The sequence below is a fragment of the Papio anubis genome, chromosome 11, assembly GCF_008728515.1.
Source record: "Papio anubis isolate 15944 chromosome 11, Panubis1.0, whole genome shotgun sequence".
NCBI lineage: Eukaryota > Metazoa > Chordata > Mammalia > Primates > Cercopithecidae > Papio > Papio anubis.
The window spans coordinates 30,240,066-30,256,507 of NC_044986.1; the positions used below are offsets into that span (position 1 = coordinate 30,240,066).

Genomic DNA, 16,442 nt, shown 5'->3' on the forward strand with positions numbered 1-16,442 from the left:
TACGTTGACATACTTTTTCCATTGAAAAATGAGTATTTGATTGAAACTGCCATGTGTTAAACACTTCGCCTGATAGACCTGCTCTACATATTGTTAAAGTGCTTCTTTCTTTATTCCAAATGAATTACTCACCTAACTTGAAATAGACGTGTAAAATGACTTTTTTTTTTTTTTTTTTTTGAGACGGAGTCTCACTCTGTCAGCCCAGGCTCAATGCAGTGGCTGGATCTCAGCTCACTGCAAGCTCCGCCTCCCGGGTTTACGCCATTCTCCTGCCTTAGCCTCCCGGGTGCTGGGACTACAGGCGCCGGCTACCTCGCCCAGCTAGTTTTTTGTATTTTTTAGTAGAGACGGGGTTTCACCGTGTTAGCCGGGATGGTCTCGATCTCCTGACCTTGTGATCCGCCCGTCTCGGCCTCCCAAAGTGCTGGGATTACAGGCTTGAGCCACTGTGCCCGGCCATGTAAAATGACTTTTTAAAGAGTGTTTGCCAATGTATAACTCTAGCAGCATGGCATTTTGTCTTAATGCAGAATTGTCATGAAAAGAAGTGCTGATTGCTTTTTTTTTTTTTTTGAGATGGAGTGTTGCTCTGTTGCCCAGGCTGGAGTGCAGTGGCACAATCTCAGCTCACTGCAACCTCCGCCTCCCAGGTTCAAGCAATTCTCCTGCCGCAGCCTCCCGAGTAGCTGGGACTACAGAGATATGCCAGCATGCCTGGCTAATTTTTTTCCATTTTTACTAGAGTCAGAGTTTCATCATGTTGGCCAGGCTTGTCTCGAACTCCTGACCTCAAATGATCCACCCACCTTGGCCTCCCAAAGTGCTAGGATTTCCGGCTTGAGCCACCACGCCCGGCCTTGACTGCTATTTATATACTTTTATCAATTTGGGCATGGCATGAAGAATGTTACTGTACTACATCATAATTCTTGAACTTTTCTTAACATTATGTTAAGTAATGAGAAGGTAATTATGGGAGGGACAAAATTTCCTTTCATTGTAGTTTAAAGATAGTGGTCTTACTACATGCGGCTGTCAGCATTTTATTGGCATACCATTTTGAGGGAAAGAATATTCAGTGCACATTGCTAACTAGGCTTACCCTACAGTTTCAGTTGCTCTTTGCTTCCTGTTTTCAGCAGTTGCCTAAAGCTGTTGGAGCAGCTGTTTTCCTTTCTTTGGGGGAGGGTGATGATAGTGGTGAAGGGGACTGTGCATGTTTTGCCTGTGAAAAAAATTTTTTTCTTTTCGAGACAGAGTCTTGCTCTGCTGTCCAGGCTGGAGTACAGTGATGTGATCTCCTGACATCAGGTGATCCACTCGCCTCGGTCTCCCAGAGTTCTGGGATTACAAGTGTGAGCCACTGCCACTGGCTGAAAAACAGTCTTATTGTGGCATAATTGGTATACAATAAGTTGCACATAGAGTATATAATAAGTTTTGACATATATATATGTACCCATGAAACCATCACCATGATGAAGATATTGAACGTATCACCGCTTCTCCCCAAAAGTTTTCCTGGGCTCCTTTGTAATACCTCCTCCTCTCCCTACTTGACCTCCCTACCCCAGGGAACCACTGATCTGCGTTCTGTCAGATTAGTGTGCATTTTCTAGGATTTTATATATATGGAATCATACACTATGTACTCTTTGTCTTTCACTCAGTGTAATTATTATGAATTTTTTTAATGTTTTGCATGTAAATACTTTATCCCTTTGTATTGCGTAGTAGTATTACATTGTACAGATGTACCATAAGTATTTTTATCCATTCACTTGTTGATAACGTTTGGGTTGTTTGTAGTTTCTGGCCATCACAAAGCTGCTGTGAACATTTGTGTATAAGTTTAAAAAAAAAATTTTTTTTTTTAAGATAGGATCTCTGTCGCCCAGGCTGGAGTGCAGTGGCACGAGACGATCTTGGCTCACTGTAGCCTCAACCTCTTGGGCTCATGTGATCCTCCCAAGTAGCTGGGACCATAAGCATATGCCACCATGCCAAGCTAATTTTTCAATTTTTGTGAAGACTGCATTTTGCCATGTTGCCCAGGCTGCTCTTGAACTCCTGGGTTCAAGCAATCCGCCCATCTTGGCCTTTCAAAGTATTGGGATTACAGGCATGAGCCACTGTGCCCAAGCCTGTGTTCAAGTCTTTATATGGATATATGCTTTAATTTCTCCTGGACAGTTACTTACAATTAAAAAGCCTGGGACATATGATAGGTATATGTGTTTTTTTTTTTTTTTTTGAGACGGAGTCTCGCTCTGTCGCCCAGGCTGGAGTGCAGTGGCCGGATCTCAGCTCACTGCAAGCTCCGCCTCCCGGGTTCACGCCATTCTCCTGCCTCAGCCTCCAGAGTAGCTGGGACTACAGGCGCCCGCCACCTCGCCCGGCTAGTTTTTTGTATTTTTTAGTAGAGACGGGGTTTCACCGGGTTAGCCAGGATGGTCTCGATCTCCTGACCTTGTGATCCGCCCGTCTCGGCCTCCCAAAGTGCTGGGATTACAGGCTTGAGCCACCGCGCCCGGCCAGGTATATGTTTAAGTTTTAAATAAATGGCAGACTTTTCCAGAGTGCTTGTGCCATTTTTATTTTCTTTCCAGCAGTGTAGTAGAATTCAAGTTGCTCTACATTCTCAACATTTGATGTTGTCTGTCTCTTTAATTTTAAATATTCAAATAGGCATATTTTGGTATCTTACTGTGTTTTTAATTTGTATCTCCCTAGTGACAAATGATGTTAAACATCACTTCATGTGCCTATTTGCCATTTATATATATTCTTTGATGAAATGTCTATGCATATCTTTTGCCTGTATTTTAATTGGATTATTTATCTTATTATTGCATTTTGAGAGCCCTTCATATATTCTGGATACAAGTTCTTTTGTCAGATGTGTGTTTGCAAATATTTTGTCCCAAACCATAGCTTGTCTTTTTCCTCCCAATACGAGAGAGAGAGAAAACATCTAATGGAAAGATAATATATAAATGCAATTTTGTTTTGGTTTTTTAAGTTCTCAGCCATGCAGAGGGACTTAGAACAAATTAAGTATACAAACAAGGTTGCAGAGACAATATTTTAACCTCCTAAGAGAATAAAATATTCTGAATCTTTTGCATATGCACATAAACCATAATATGCAGAACAGATTAATATGATGTATATATGCCAACCCTGTGGTAGGTTGGTTTATTGTTTGTTTTATTTTTTTGTTTAGAAATTGGGTCTCACTGTCACCCAGGCTGAAGTGCAGTGGTATGATTGTAGCTCGCTGCAACGTCGAACTCCTGGGCTCAAGCGATCCTCCTGCCTCAGCTTCCTAAGTAGCTGAGAGTATAGGTGCAAACCACTGTGTTACTAAATACAAAAAATTAGCCGGGCGTGGTGGCGTGCACCTGTAATCCCAGCTATTTGGGTGCAGTTGTTGTTTGTGTATGTGCAGTTGTTGTACATACAACTTGCTTTATTTTGTATATCACTCCCTTACTTTACGCAGGTCTCTGAACAAATATTATCTCCTCAAAGAGGCCTTCCATGGTTTTCCTACGTACAGTATTGTTACAGGAAAGGGGTCCTGATCCAGACCCCAAGAGAGGGTTCTTGGATCTGATGTAATGAAGAATTTAGGGCAAGTCCGTAAAGTGAAAGCAAGTTTATTAAGGAAGTAGAGAAGGCTGAGCACAGTGGCTCACACCTGTAATCCCAGCACTTTGGGAGGCTAAGGGCAGATCATTAGGTCAGGAGTTCGACACCAGCCTGACCAACATGGTGAAACCCCGTCTCTACTGAAAATACAAAAATTAGCTGGGCAAGGTGGCACGTGCCTGTAATCCCAGCTACTCAGGAGGCTGAGGCAGGAGAATCACTTGAAACTGGGAGGCGGAGGTTGCAGTGAGCCAAGATCGTGTCACTGCACTCCAGCCTGGCCTACAGAGCGAGACTCCATCTCGAAAAAGAAAAAAAGATAATGTAGAGGAATAAAAGAATGACCACTCTGTAGGCAGAGCAACCCCAAGGGCTGCTGCTTGTCCTTTTTTTTTTTTTTTTTTTGGAGACAGTCTTGCTCTCGTTGCCCAGGCTGCAGTGTAGTGGCGTGATCTCGGCTCATTGCAACCACCTCCCGGTTTAAAGCGATTCTCCTGCCTTAGCCACCCAAGTAGCTGGGATTACAGGTGTGGGCCACCGTGTCCAGCTAATTTTTTGTATTTAGTAGAGACGGGATTTCACCATGTTGGTCAGACTGGTCTCGAACTCCTGACCTCAGGTGATCACCTGCTTTGGCCTCCCAAAGTGCTGGGATTACAGGCGTGAGCCACTGCGCCAGTTGCTGCTTGTCCATTTTTATGCTTATTTCTTGATTATATACTAAACCAGGGTGGATTATTCATGCCTCCCCTTTTTAGAACATGTAGGGTAACTTCCTGACGTAACCATGGCCTTTGTAAACTGTCGTGGTGCTGGTGGGAGTGTAGTAGTGAGGACAGCAGAGGTCACTCTCATTGCCATCTTGCTTTTGGTTGGTTTTGGCTGGCTTCTTTATTGTAAGATATTTTATCGGCAAGGTCTTTATGATCTGTATCTTGTGCTGACCTCCTGTCTCATCTTGTGACTTAGAATGCTTAATCATCTGGGAATGTAGCCCATTAGGTCTCAGCTTCATTTTACCCAGCCCCTACTCAAGATAGTTGCCCTGGTTCAGATGCCCCTGAGAGTATGACCATTGTCATTCTTTATTTTCTTGCCTTATTTATCTTTTTTTTTTTTTTTTTTGAGACAGAGTCTTGCTCTGTCCCCTAGGCTGAAGTGCAGTGGCACGATCTCAACTCACTGCAACCTCTATCTCCTGGGTTCAAGTGATTCTCTTGCCTCAGCCTTCCGAGTAGCTGGGATTATGGGTGCGTGCCACCACACCCAGCTAATTTTTGTGTTTTTAGTGGAGACGGGGTTTCACCATGATGGCCAAGATGGTCTTGATCTCTTGACCTCGTGATCTGCCCGCCTCGGCCTCCCAAAGTGCTGGGATTATAGGCATGAGCCACTGTGCCTGGCTTTTTTTTTTTTTTTTTTTGAGACAGGTCTTCCTCTGTCACCGAGGCTGGAGTGCAGTGGCATAATCGGCTCTCTGCAAGCTCTGCCTCAACCTCCGCCTCACTGCAACCTCTGCTGGGCTCAAGCGATACTCCTGCCTCAGCCTCCCAAGTAGCTGGGACTACAGGTACGGACCACCATGCCCAACTAATTTTTGTATTTTTTGTAGAGATGGGTTTTCGCCATGTTGCCCAGACTTCAAATTCTTGAGCTCAAGTGATCCGCCCACTTTGGCCTCCCAAAGTGATGGGATTATAGGCATGAACCACTGTGCCTGGTCTGTGTACAAGTTTTATAGTTTTAGATTTTACATTTAGGTCTATGATCCGTCTTAAATTTTGTGTGTGTTGAGAGGTGTGGATTAAGTTCATTTTTCCACAAAAGGAGAGCCAGTTGTTCCTGCACAATGGATTATTCAGTCATTAGAAGGAATGAAATGTGATATGTGATACTACATGGATGAGCTTTGAAAATATTATGCTAACTGAAAGAAGGCAGACACAAAAGGTCACATGTTGTATGATTCCATTTATATGAAATATCCAGAATAGTTAAATCCAGAGACAGAGTCTAGATTGGTTGTTGCCAGGGGCTAGGTGGAGGGCATAGTGGGGAGAAAGTGCGTAATGGATAAGGGGTTTTACTTTAGAGTCATGGAAGTATTTTGACACTAAAAGGAGTTGGTGGTTGCACTAAATGCCACCAACTTGTTCACTTTAAAGTGGTCAATTTTTGGCCGGGCGCGGTGGCTCAAGCCTGTAATCCCAGCACTTTGGGAGGCCGAGACGGGCGGATCACGAGGTCAGGAGATCGAGACCAGCCTGGCTAACACGGTGAAACCCTGTCTCTACTAAAAAATACAAAAAACTAGCCGGTCGAGGTGGCGGGCGCCTGTAGTCCCAACTACTCGGGAGGCTGAGGCAGGAGAATGGTGTAAACCCGGGAGGCGGAGCTTGCAGTGAGCTGAGATCCGGCCACTGCACTCCAGCCTGGGTGACAGAGCGAGACTCCGTCTCAAAAAAAAAAATAAAATAAAATAAAGTGGTCAATTTTATGTGAATTTCCCCTGAATAAATTATTTTTTTTTTTAAAGCCACAGGGGTGATTTATATTAAAAAGTCTTACCCTGGACAACATAATGAGACCCTGTCTGTACACAAATTTAAAAAAAACATTAGCTGGGTGTTGTGGTAAGTACCTGTAGTTCTAGCTGTTCTGGAGTCTGAGGTGGAAGGATCACTTGAGCCCAGGAGTTCAGGGTTACAGTGAGCTATGATCATGTCACTGCACTCCAGCCTGGGCAACAGTGAGACCCTGTCTCAGAAGAAGGGAGAGAGGAAGGGAGGTATATATTGACTTCATGTCATAAATGATGTTAGCATTTTCAAGATGGGAACTATCTTAGGCTCCAGATGTTTTCACAAATAATGCTATTTTTATAAAATGTTAGTAGACTTCTTAACTCTAAGAGGATATTTTTCATCCTTATTTGAAACTACTTAACTGATGAAAACTTCAAAAACAGAAGTGAAACCTAAGAATAGCCTGGTGTTAAAGTAGTTAAAGACACTTAAGCTGCACACCTCATTTTAGATGTTTATCCTAGTTAGATGAAATGTTTTAGTTTATTTCTTCTTTTTGCTCATAGTCTTTATTGCCAGCTGAAAATAATTTATTACAGAAAAATGTAAAAGCATGCAATAAATAGAAATCAAATATTTATTGCTTGTATTTGTGCCACCATTGACTGAACTTAGTATGTTATCGAAATATATTTATCTTTTAAAGGGGTGACATTTTTTCCTTTTCCAAATGTTACAGTAAAACCAGGTGGAAGAGAATGGTTTTAGCAGCTTAGAAAAAAAAAAAAGTAAAAATCTGAGGTTTGGCATTATAAGTTATTTATAACAATGGGAGAAGAAAAGACAAATTGTTTCACATTACAGACCTACCCCCAACTCCAAAGCCTAATACTTTCTTACCAAGTCAAAAAAAGAGACACATTTGATGTACAAGCTGGGGATTTCCACATGATTAAGACATTTATGAAAACCTAGATGGAGGCTGGGGAGTGGCTCTCACGCCTGTAATCACAGCACTTTGGGAGGTTGAGGTGAGCAGATTGCTTGAGCCCAGGAGTTCGAGACTGGCCTGGGCAACATCTTTTGTAGAGACCCCCCCTCCTTTTCCCCATCTCTGCCTGTGGTCCCAGCTACTAGGGAAGCTGAGGTGGGAAGATGGCTTGAGCCTGGGATGCAGTGAGCAGAGATCACGCCACTGCGACCCTGTTTCAAAAACAAACCAAAAACCTAGATGGGGCAGTGTCCTTTTCAGCCCAAGTGCCACCAGACACAGCACAAGAGACTACTAAAACGCAATCGCAGGAGGCTGGGCATGCAATGTTTGGGAGTATAAGCACCACACTTCTGGCTCAGGATTTGGGAAGTAGGGTAAACAAAACCTACTTGGAAAATAATCAAGGAAGAAAACCAACAATTGTCTTCTGCAGAGGTGGGGACAGGGAAGGAGGTAGGGCCAGGGCCAGGAGCATTTTACTTCACTGACCTAACTCCATTTTACATCACTGACCTAACTCGGGAAGCTATCAGGGCCCGTCTTCAACTGACCTTAAGAGGAAAACCAGATGGCTGATGGGAGAATCCATGGGAGTGAGAGGGGGAAAGGGAATGTGGCTGGCAGGAGGCAATAACCCCTTCCTTCCTGGGCACAGGAAGGCAGTCAGGGCACCAGGTCCAGGCAATGACCTCACAAGGACAGCACAGTTTTTGCAGCTTAGAGATCACCCACCTGCCCCTACCTAACTACTCATTCTACTCAGCACTACCTGGTATAGGGCCACTCTCTGCCCCAAGGGAGTGGATGTCTCTGTAGCCTGGGGCTTCTTCTGAGGCAGCATTACCCTCTGCCCCCTTGGCTTGGGGCTCCTGGCTCTCAGGGGTAGCAACAGCCTTCCCTTGCTGGGCATTGTTCTTGTTGCTGCAGGCACCTTGCTCCTGCATTTCCTCTGGCTGAGAGGCAGAAGAACCGCCCCCGTCCTCCTTCCAGTTTTTGTGGAAGAGCAGGCTGCTGAATTTGAAAGATTTCTTTTTTTTTTTTTTTTTTTTTTTTTTTTTTTTTTTTTTTGAGACGGAGTCTCGTGCTGTGTCACCCAGGCTGGAGTGCAGTGGCTGGATCTCAGCTCACTGCAAGCTCCGCCTCCCAGGTTCACGCCATTCTCCTGCCTCAGCCTCCGAGTAGCTGGGACTACAGGCGCCCGCCACCACGCCCGGCTAGTTTTTTGTATTTTTAGTAGAGACGGGGTTTCACCATGTTAGCCAGGATGGCCTCAATCTCCTGACCTCGTGATCCACCCGCCTCGGCCTCCCAAAGTGCTGGGATTACAGGCTTGAGCCACCGCGCCCGGCCTGAAAGATTTCTTAAGAGAGAACTTACTAGGGGAAACTTCCCCCTCGGCCTCAGCACCCTGGATAGGGGATGCTGGCTCAATGGCCTCGCCAATGGCCCCAGCTGTCTCATGTGTTCTGTTCACAGAGGGCAACACTCCTTCACCCTTGGGAGATAAGTCTTCATTGCTTTTCACGTGGCCATCTTGTCTGTTGGCCTTTGCGGGGGAAGTGCCTGCTGCAACCCTGGTGGTCACATCTTCCGAGGAGCCTTGGAGCTCTGGCTGCCCATGATGGTGGGGGTCTGCTGGGGGGTAGCCAGTATCCAACCCAGGCTCACACCTTGGGGTAGTACAGTGGGATTGGCTGGCCAGGCAGAGAGATGGGGCTGGCGTCTCACAGGGGTGGGGAAACAAGCTGTACCCCCACTCCAACCCGCTTGCTGTGCCTGCTACTGTTCTACTCCACATCAGAATCTGTTGATCAGAATTTAAAATTTGCCTACTACACATATTTTAAAAACATACATCAACTTAAAATTATGTATCTTCACAAACTGTGCTGTGCTGTGGTTTTAGTGCCTTTTCTAGATTCTAGGATTAGAGTTAGTAATTACTGGCAGCCATGCTTAATTATTTGGAAGTATAAATAATCTTTCTGGATTGAAATTACTATATGAAATTATTTTTCCAACTTTAGATTGTTGAGAAGTGTCAGTATAATTTTCAGCATATTTACTGTATTCAGTGTGTTTTAATAGGTAATTATATTAGGCAGTTTGCAAGCTGGAGTTTTTCTGATTTTTAGAAAAATCAGATGTCAGTATACAAATGCCAATATTGAGTTACTAAATTAATGATTTTCTTTTCTAGAATACAAAATACAGTTAAAATAAAATGTCAACCTCTTGGAGTGATCGATTGCAGAATGCAGCAGATATGCCTGCTAACATGGATAAGCATGCCCTGAAAAAGTATCGTCGAGAAGCCTATCATCGGTAAGTATTTTGTCTATTTAATCCTCAAAACGGCTCTGTGAAGTGGGCACTTCATTTTACAGATGATGAAATTAATGTACAGAGAGGTTAAGTAACTCAGATCGTATGTTTAGTTCATGGTATAAATCTAGTTCTAAGTCGAGACTTCTAACTACTAGTACACCATACTGCTTTGTATATCTACTAATAAAAGTCTTTAAGAGAAAAATGTCTTTGGTTGCTAGAAAATTACACCTAAGTTAATAAGAATTTTTTTTTTCTTTCTTTGAGGGGGTGCTGGGTGGACAGAATCTTGCTCTGTTGCCCAGGCTGGAGTACAATGGCGCAGTCTTGGCTAACTGTAACCTTTGCCTCCCAGGCTCAAGCAATTCTCTTTCCTCAGCCTTCTGAGTAGCTGAGACTACAGGTGTGCACCCAGCTAATTTTTGTATTTTTTTGTTTTCTTTTTTGGCCGGAGTCTCACTGTTGCCTAGGCTGAAGTGCGGTGGTGCAGTCTCAGCTCACTGCATCCTCTGCCTCCTGGCTTCAAGTAATTCTCATGCCTCAACTTCCCCAATAGGTGGGATTACAGGCATGGCCACCGTGCCAGACTAATTTTTGTAGTTTTGGTAGAGACAGGGTTTTGCCATGTTGGCCAGGGTGATCTTGAACTCCTGGCCTCAAGTGATCTCCCCACCTCGGCCTCCCAAAGTGCTGGGATTATAGGCTTGAGCCACCACACCCTGCCAAGAATGAATTTTTTTTTTTTTTTTTTTTTTGAGACAGTCTGGCTCTGTTGCCTAGGCTGGAATGCAGTGGCACGATCTCAGCTCACTGCATCCTCCACCTCCTGGGTTCAAGCGATTCTCCTGCCTCAGCCTCCCAAGTAGCTGGGATTACAGGCGTCCATCACCACGTCTGGCTAATTTTTGTATTTTTAGTAGAGACAGGGTTTTACCATGTTAACCAGGCTGGTCTTGAACTCCTGACCTCAGGTGATCCACCTGCCTCGGCCTCCTGGAGTGTTAGGATTATAGGTGTGAGCCACCACACCCAGCCCAGGAATGAAATTCTTGTATTTTTTAGTTATTTATTTTTTCAGTAGAGACAGAGTTTCAGCATCTTGGCCAGGCTGGTTTTGAACTCTGGACCTCATGATCCACCTGCCTCGGCCTCCCAAAGTGCTGGGATTACAGACGTGAGCCACTGCACCCGGCCTTAAACTGTATTGTTTTAAAAAATTTTATTTTATTAAAGACAGGGTCTCGCTATGTTGCTCAGGTTGGTCTCAAACGCCTGGGCTCAAGCATTCCTCCGGCCTTGGTCTCCCAAAGTGCTGGGATTACAGGCATGAGCCACTCAGCCCAGCCTAAATTGTATTTTCTTTTTACTTACCTCTTTTTATAAATTCAATTAAATGTTTGCTTCTACCTAAATTTTAAGTAGCTAGGGTACTTGGGAGTAGATAAGGTATTTAGTAATTATTTATTTTTAAGAAGAAATTAGAAATTTACACCTAAAGTGAATTTCTGGGGTAGAAAGATCTGGGCCCTACTAGACCCATCTTCGCCTCCCATACCAGGAAAGCCAGGAGTAAGTACAGGTACTAGTATATTGGCGGTGCTAAAAAGTTACATGGAAGCTACAGGAAGTCTAAAATGACTCTTAATCACTTAGCTGTTTCTGGGCTACAGGAAAAAGGAAATGAATATTACTTTGAAATCTTACTGGAAAAATGGCTAAACTGGTTTATACAGGTAAGTTTTTGTAAGCAGACAAAAAAATTTCTAAGTGCAGTCTTCTCTCTATAGGAAAGCTAAGTCAGAATTAGGTAACATTTTGTTGTTTCAGTAAATACTAATATATTTTGTAAAACATTGTTACTTGTTATTGAGTATATCAGAAGTTAATTATTATATCAATAGTTGGTTTTTTAAGTAGGCTGGTGATATTTGCCTCATGGTAGGTCACTTTGTGGCATTTCTAGGTGTTAAGATGCTGTTGTTCCTTAAACCCTGAAAAAGTGAAAACTAAAGATTCCTGTCAAATGGGTACTAATGATTCTTTTCTGTATGTGAGATATGTTGCTAGATATGGCATGTTAAAGTGTAAAACAGAACGTTTATGTGTGTCTGTGTAATAAAGCATAAGATACATTTGAAAAGTATTATGTTATATGAAGTTTTATACTTTTTCTTCAGTTATTTGCTTGGTCTTTATGCTATAAGTATTTATTAACATTAGGTTAGGATGTAACATTTTTAGCAGTGGAAATAAGGACTAGTAAACATCATTTAATAAACATCCTAGTTGTATTTTATGTATATCATAGGCTGGGCATGGTGGCTCACACCTGTAATCCATGCACCTTGGGAGGCTGAGCCAGGCAGATTGCTTGAGCTCAGAAGTTCCAGACCAGCCTGGGCAAAATGGCGAAACCCTGTCTCTACAAAAAAACACAAAAATTAGCTGGGTGTGGTGGCTTACACCTGTGGACCCAGCTACCTGGGAGGCTGAGGTGGGAGGATCACCTGAGCTTGAGAGGTGGATGCTGTAGTGAGCTGAGATCATGCCACCAGCCTGGGTGACAGAACGAGACCATGTCTCTAAAAAAAAAGAAAAGGGGTGTGTGTGTGTGTGTGTGTGTGTGTGCGTGCGCGCGCATGTGTGTGTATCATAGCCTGAATGAATGTACTCCTGACTCATTTGGAATGGTATTTCCTGGAAGATTTTAGATGGATTCTGCACCCTACATTCTTTCATATAGTAAGGTGTATGTACTGGAAACAATAGAAAAAACATTTTCAAGGGCTTGATATTTTAGATCATTGAAAAAAACTTTATCTATGTTTATTTATTTAAAGAGGCAGGGTCTCATTCTGTTGCCTAAGCTGTAGTGCAGTAGTGTGATCATAACTCATGGTAACCTCAAACTCCTGGGCTTAAGCAATCCACCTGCCACAGCCACCCCAGTAGCTAGGACTACAGGTGTGTACCACAGTGCTTAGTAATTTTTATTATTTTTTAATTAATTAATTAATTAATTTTTTTGCGACAGAGTCTCGCACTGTAGCCCAGGCTGGAGTGCAGTGGTGCAATTTTGGCTCACTGCAACCTCTGCCTCCTGGGTCTGGTTCAAGCAACTCTCCTACTTCAGCCTCTGGAGTAGCTGTGATTACAGGCATGCGCCACCATGCCCAAGTAATTTTTGTATTTTTAGTAGAGACTGGGTTTCACCATGTTGGCCAGGCTGGTCTTGAACTCCTGACCTCGTGATCCGCCTGCCTTGGCTTCCCAAAGTGCTGGGATTACAGGAGCAAGCCACCGTGCCTGGCTGTGCTTGGTAATTAAAAAAATTTTTTTCTAGAGATGTGGTCTCACTCTGTTGCCCAAGCTGGTTTTGAATTGCTGGCTGCAAGCAGTCCTCCTACCTCGGCCTCCAAAAGTGCTGGAATTACAGATGTGAGCCATCACTCCCAGCCTGAAAAAAATTTTTAATGTAGAAAATTTGGGTTCTTGGTCTCTTGCAAGAATTTACTTTAAAATTATTATTATTATTATTTTTTTTTTTTTTTTGAGACAGGGTCTTGCTCTGTCACCCAGGCTGGAGAGCAGTGGCTTGATCGTGGCTCACTATAGCCTTAACCTCCTGGGGTCAAGTGGTTCTCCTACCTCAGCCTCCTGAATAGCTAGGACTACAGGCATGTACCACCACACCTGGCTAATTTTTGTATTTTTTTTGTAGAGACAAAGTCTTGCTTTGTTGCCCAGGTTGATCTCGAACTCTTGTTTTCAAGTGATCCTCCTGCCTTGTCCTTCCAAGGTGCTGGGATTACAAGTGTGAGCCACCATGCCCAGTGTTTAAAATAAAGTATATAAGTGTGTGCTTTTAGAACAATAAAAACATTATATATATGTATGTGTGTATAAATATATATATATATATAATGTGCGTGTTTTTAAACATTGACAAAAATTGTATGTATTTATGGTGTACAATTTGATGTGGAATGGCTAAATCAAGCCAATTAACATGCATTACCTCTTACATTTATCTTTTTTTTGTGATGAGAACATTTAAAATCTAATCCCTTTGCAATTTGGAGGTAGATTATTATCTGTACTTATGATGTAGTCAGGAAACTTGTATCTCCTAACAGTATTTATTTTTGTTAATTAAAAATTTTAAATAGAAACCATTTAAAATAAATTTATTTCAGTTTTCTCGTTAAGTCAATTTGTAGAATATTCTGTTTCCAGGCCTTTTCATTAAAGACATTTATTTGAATTGGTAATTTATCATTGGTTAAGTTAGGCTATGCTCATCATTATCACAAAGTATACGTTGTATGTGATGCTTTACAATTTCCCTTTAGAAGAAGCTAAATATTCTTAGTAAATAAATATGTAACTTCCAGCTTTTTTCTTGCTTAATATCAGTTTTCTGAATTTCAATATAGAGATGTGGGTCATATGTCATTATTAAGATACTGGCCTTCAAAATGTATGACTGTTGCTCCTCCTTCATTTCCTTAAGGTTGTTTAGTTTTCTGGGCTGAGGATAGTCATCAGGCCAAACCTTTCAGTGGAATGTGTTTTGCTATATGGTTAGAAGACAAGCTGAGCTGCTCAGATGTCATAGTGACCTGAAAGAGGCAGCTTCGAAAATTACCTCTTAAATAGTTTTTGTTTAATACTAAAATCTTTTAGTGATCACTATAGATCAGAATTTGTATTTACCAATCCAAGAATGGAACAATTAGGTTTTTCATCTGCTCTCTACATTGACTGTGCCCAGGATACCGAAGTCAGGCATTTAGTTTTACATTGGTAAAGTTCTGATGATTCCAATACAATAGAATTTCTGTAGGACAATGAATTGGCTTTTTTTTTTTATGAACACAGCTTATTAATTTAGCAGTGGTTTTATCGTATTGAACTGAAATTTGGTAAGTTATTAGGCTTGTGAATTTTTTGTTAAGCAGTCTTTTGTCTTATTTTAGAAGATAATTGCAATGATTTTCTCTTTAAAATTCTTTGAAGACTTTTGTATATTTATCTTAAATTATATATCTGAATTTTTTTTTTTTTTTTTTAGTTGCAGTTTAGGCTTCCAGAGCCATATCAGTCTTTATATAAATCTGTTGAATGATAGTTTCTTCTAAAATCAAAGTAAATTTCCTGTACATGTTTAAGGAGTGAAAAGGAATTTATATATATATATAATTTTGTAGTACTTATAGCTTGGATCTAGAAATGTTTATGATGGCCCAGGCACAGTGGCTTATGCCTGGGATCCTAGCACTTTGGGAGACCCAGGCGGGCAGATTGCTCATTGAGCACAGGAGTTCGACCAGTCTGGGCAACATGGCAAACCCCGTCTCTACCAAAAATACAAAAATTAGCTGGGCATGGTAGTGAGCACCTGTAGTCCTGGTTACTTTGGAGTCTAAGGTGGGAGGATTGCTTGCGCCTGGGAGGTCGAGGCTGCAGTGAGCCATGATTGCAACACTGCACTCCAGCCTGGGTGACAGAGTGAGACTCTGTCTCAAAAACAAAAACAGTAAAAAGGGAAATCTTTATGATTTTCTTTTTTAAACTTCATACTAAAAGAAGGTGTCAGGTTATATGCAGATAGAGACTGCCAGGTTGATCACTTTCAATTTCTTTCTCTTTTAATCACTTATGGATATCATATGAATGTCATTCAGCTTTTTAATTTTGTCATTAATCAAGCTGAGTAGTAAACTGTCATTTTAGTATTGGTTCAAATATTCAGTGGATAATTGCTAAAATTTCAGTAGCCCCTTTGTAAATTGAAAATCATGTGGAAAATATAGGTCTTCTGGAAGGCTGAAGAGCCATGTTCCTTAAATAATATACATATGGGGCCAGGCATGGTGGCTCACGTCTGTAATCCCAGCATTTTGGGAGGCCGAGGTGGGTGGATCGCCTGAGGTCACGAGTTTGAGACCAGCCTGGCCAACATGGTGAAACCTCATCTCTACTAAGAATACAAAAATTAGCCGGGCTTGGTGGCGGGTGCCTGTAATCCCAGCTACTCGGGAGGCTGAGACAGGAGAATCGCTTGAACCCAGGAGGCGGAGGATGCAGTGAGCTGAGGTTGTGTCACTGCACTCCAGCCTGAGTGACAGAGCAAGACTCAGTCTCAAAAAAAAAAAAAAGGAAAAAAAGAAAAATAATATGTATATGGGATATATCTTGTCGGAATAAGAAGAGTGAGGTAGAACATCAAAATTGTGACTGCGTGTGGTGGCTTATACCTGTAATACTAGCACTTTGAGAGAACGAGATGGGAAAATGGCCAGGAATTTGAGACCAGCCTGGGGAACATAATGAGACCCTGTCTCTACAAAAAGTAAAAAGATTAGCTGAGTATGGTGCTGTGCACCTGTCGTCCTAGCTACTCGGGAGGCTAGGGCAGGAAGATCACTTGAGCTCAGAAGTTTGGGGTTGCAATGAGTTTTAATTGTGCCACTGCACTCCAGCCTGGTGACACAGGAAAACCCTGTCTTTAGAAAAAGAAAAGGGGGGGGGGAAGAAAAAGAAAAAAATACAAAACTCTGGGTTTTTTTTGTTGTTGTTATTTTATCATTCTAATGCTTTTATTCATGTTTCACGTTCCTAAGGAATGACAGGTAAGAATTTAGGGACTGGTAAGAATTTTTTCAGCTTAGTATTTTCTTCCCAAAATTCTATGTATGAAATTCTATTCAGCAGTAAAAAGTGAACTGTTGATACATGCAACAGCGTTGATAAATCTCAAGATAATTATGCTGAGTTAGTAAAGCCAATCTGGGTTACACTCTGTATGGTTCCATTTCTGTAACATTCTTGAAATGACAAAATTATTGAGATTGATAAATTAATGGTTGCTAGGGATAGAGATTGGGGTGGGTGGAGGGAGAAGGTGGGTGTACCTATAAAAGGGTAGCACAAGG

At 42.2% G+C, this 16,442-nt stretch overlaps 1 protein-coding gene across 15 annotated transcripts in view; it reads left to right on the forward strand.

Annotated features, from left to right (window-relative positions):
* NT5C2 (5'-nucleotidase, cytosolic II) overlaps nt 1–16,442 on the forward strand; it is a 108,474-nt gene that overhangs the window by 12,043 nt on the left and 79,989 nt on the right. For all 15 annotated transcript variants that reach the window (XM_031652101.1, XM_009215275.4, XM_003904203.5 and 12 more), the window contains exon 2: nt 9,377–9,501. In XM_031652101.1, the coding sequence (XP_031507961.1) occupies nt 9,401–9,501 (101 nt within the window). In that variant the 5' untranslated portion in view covers nt 9,377–9,400. The remainder of the gene's footprint in view (nt 1–9,376; nt 9,502–16,442) is intronic.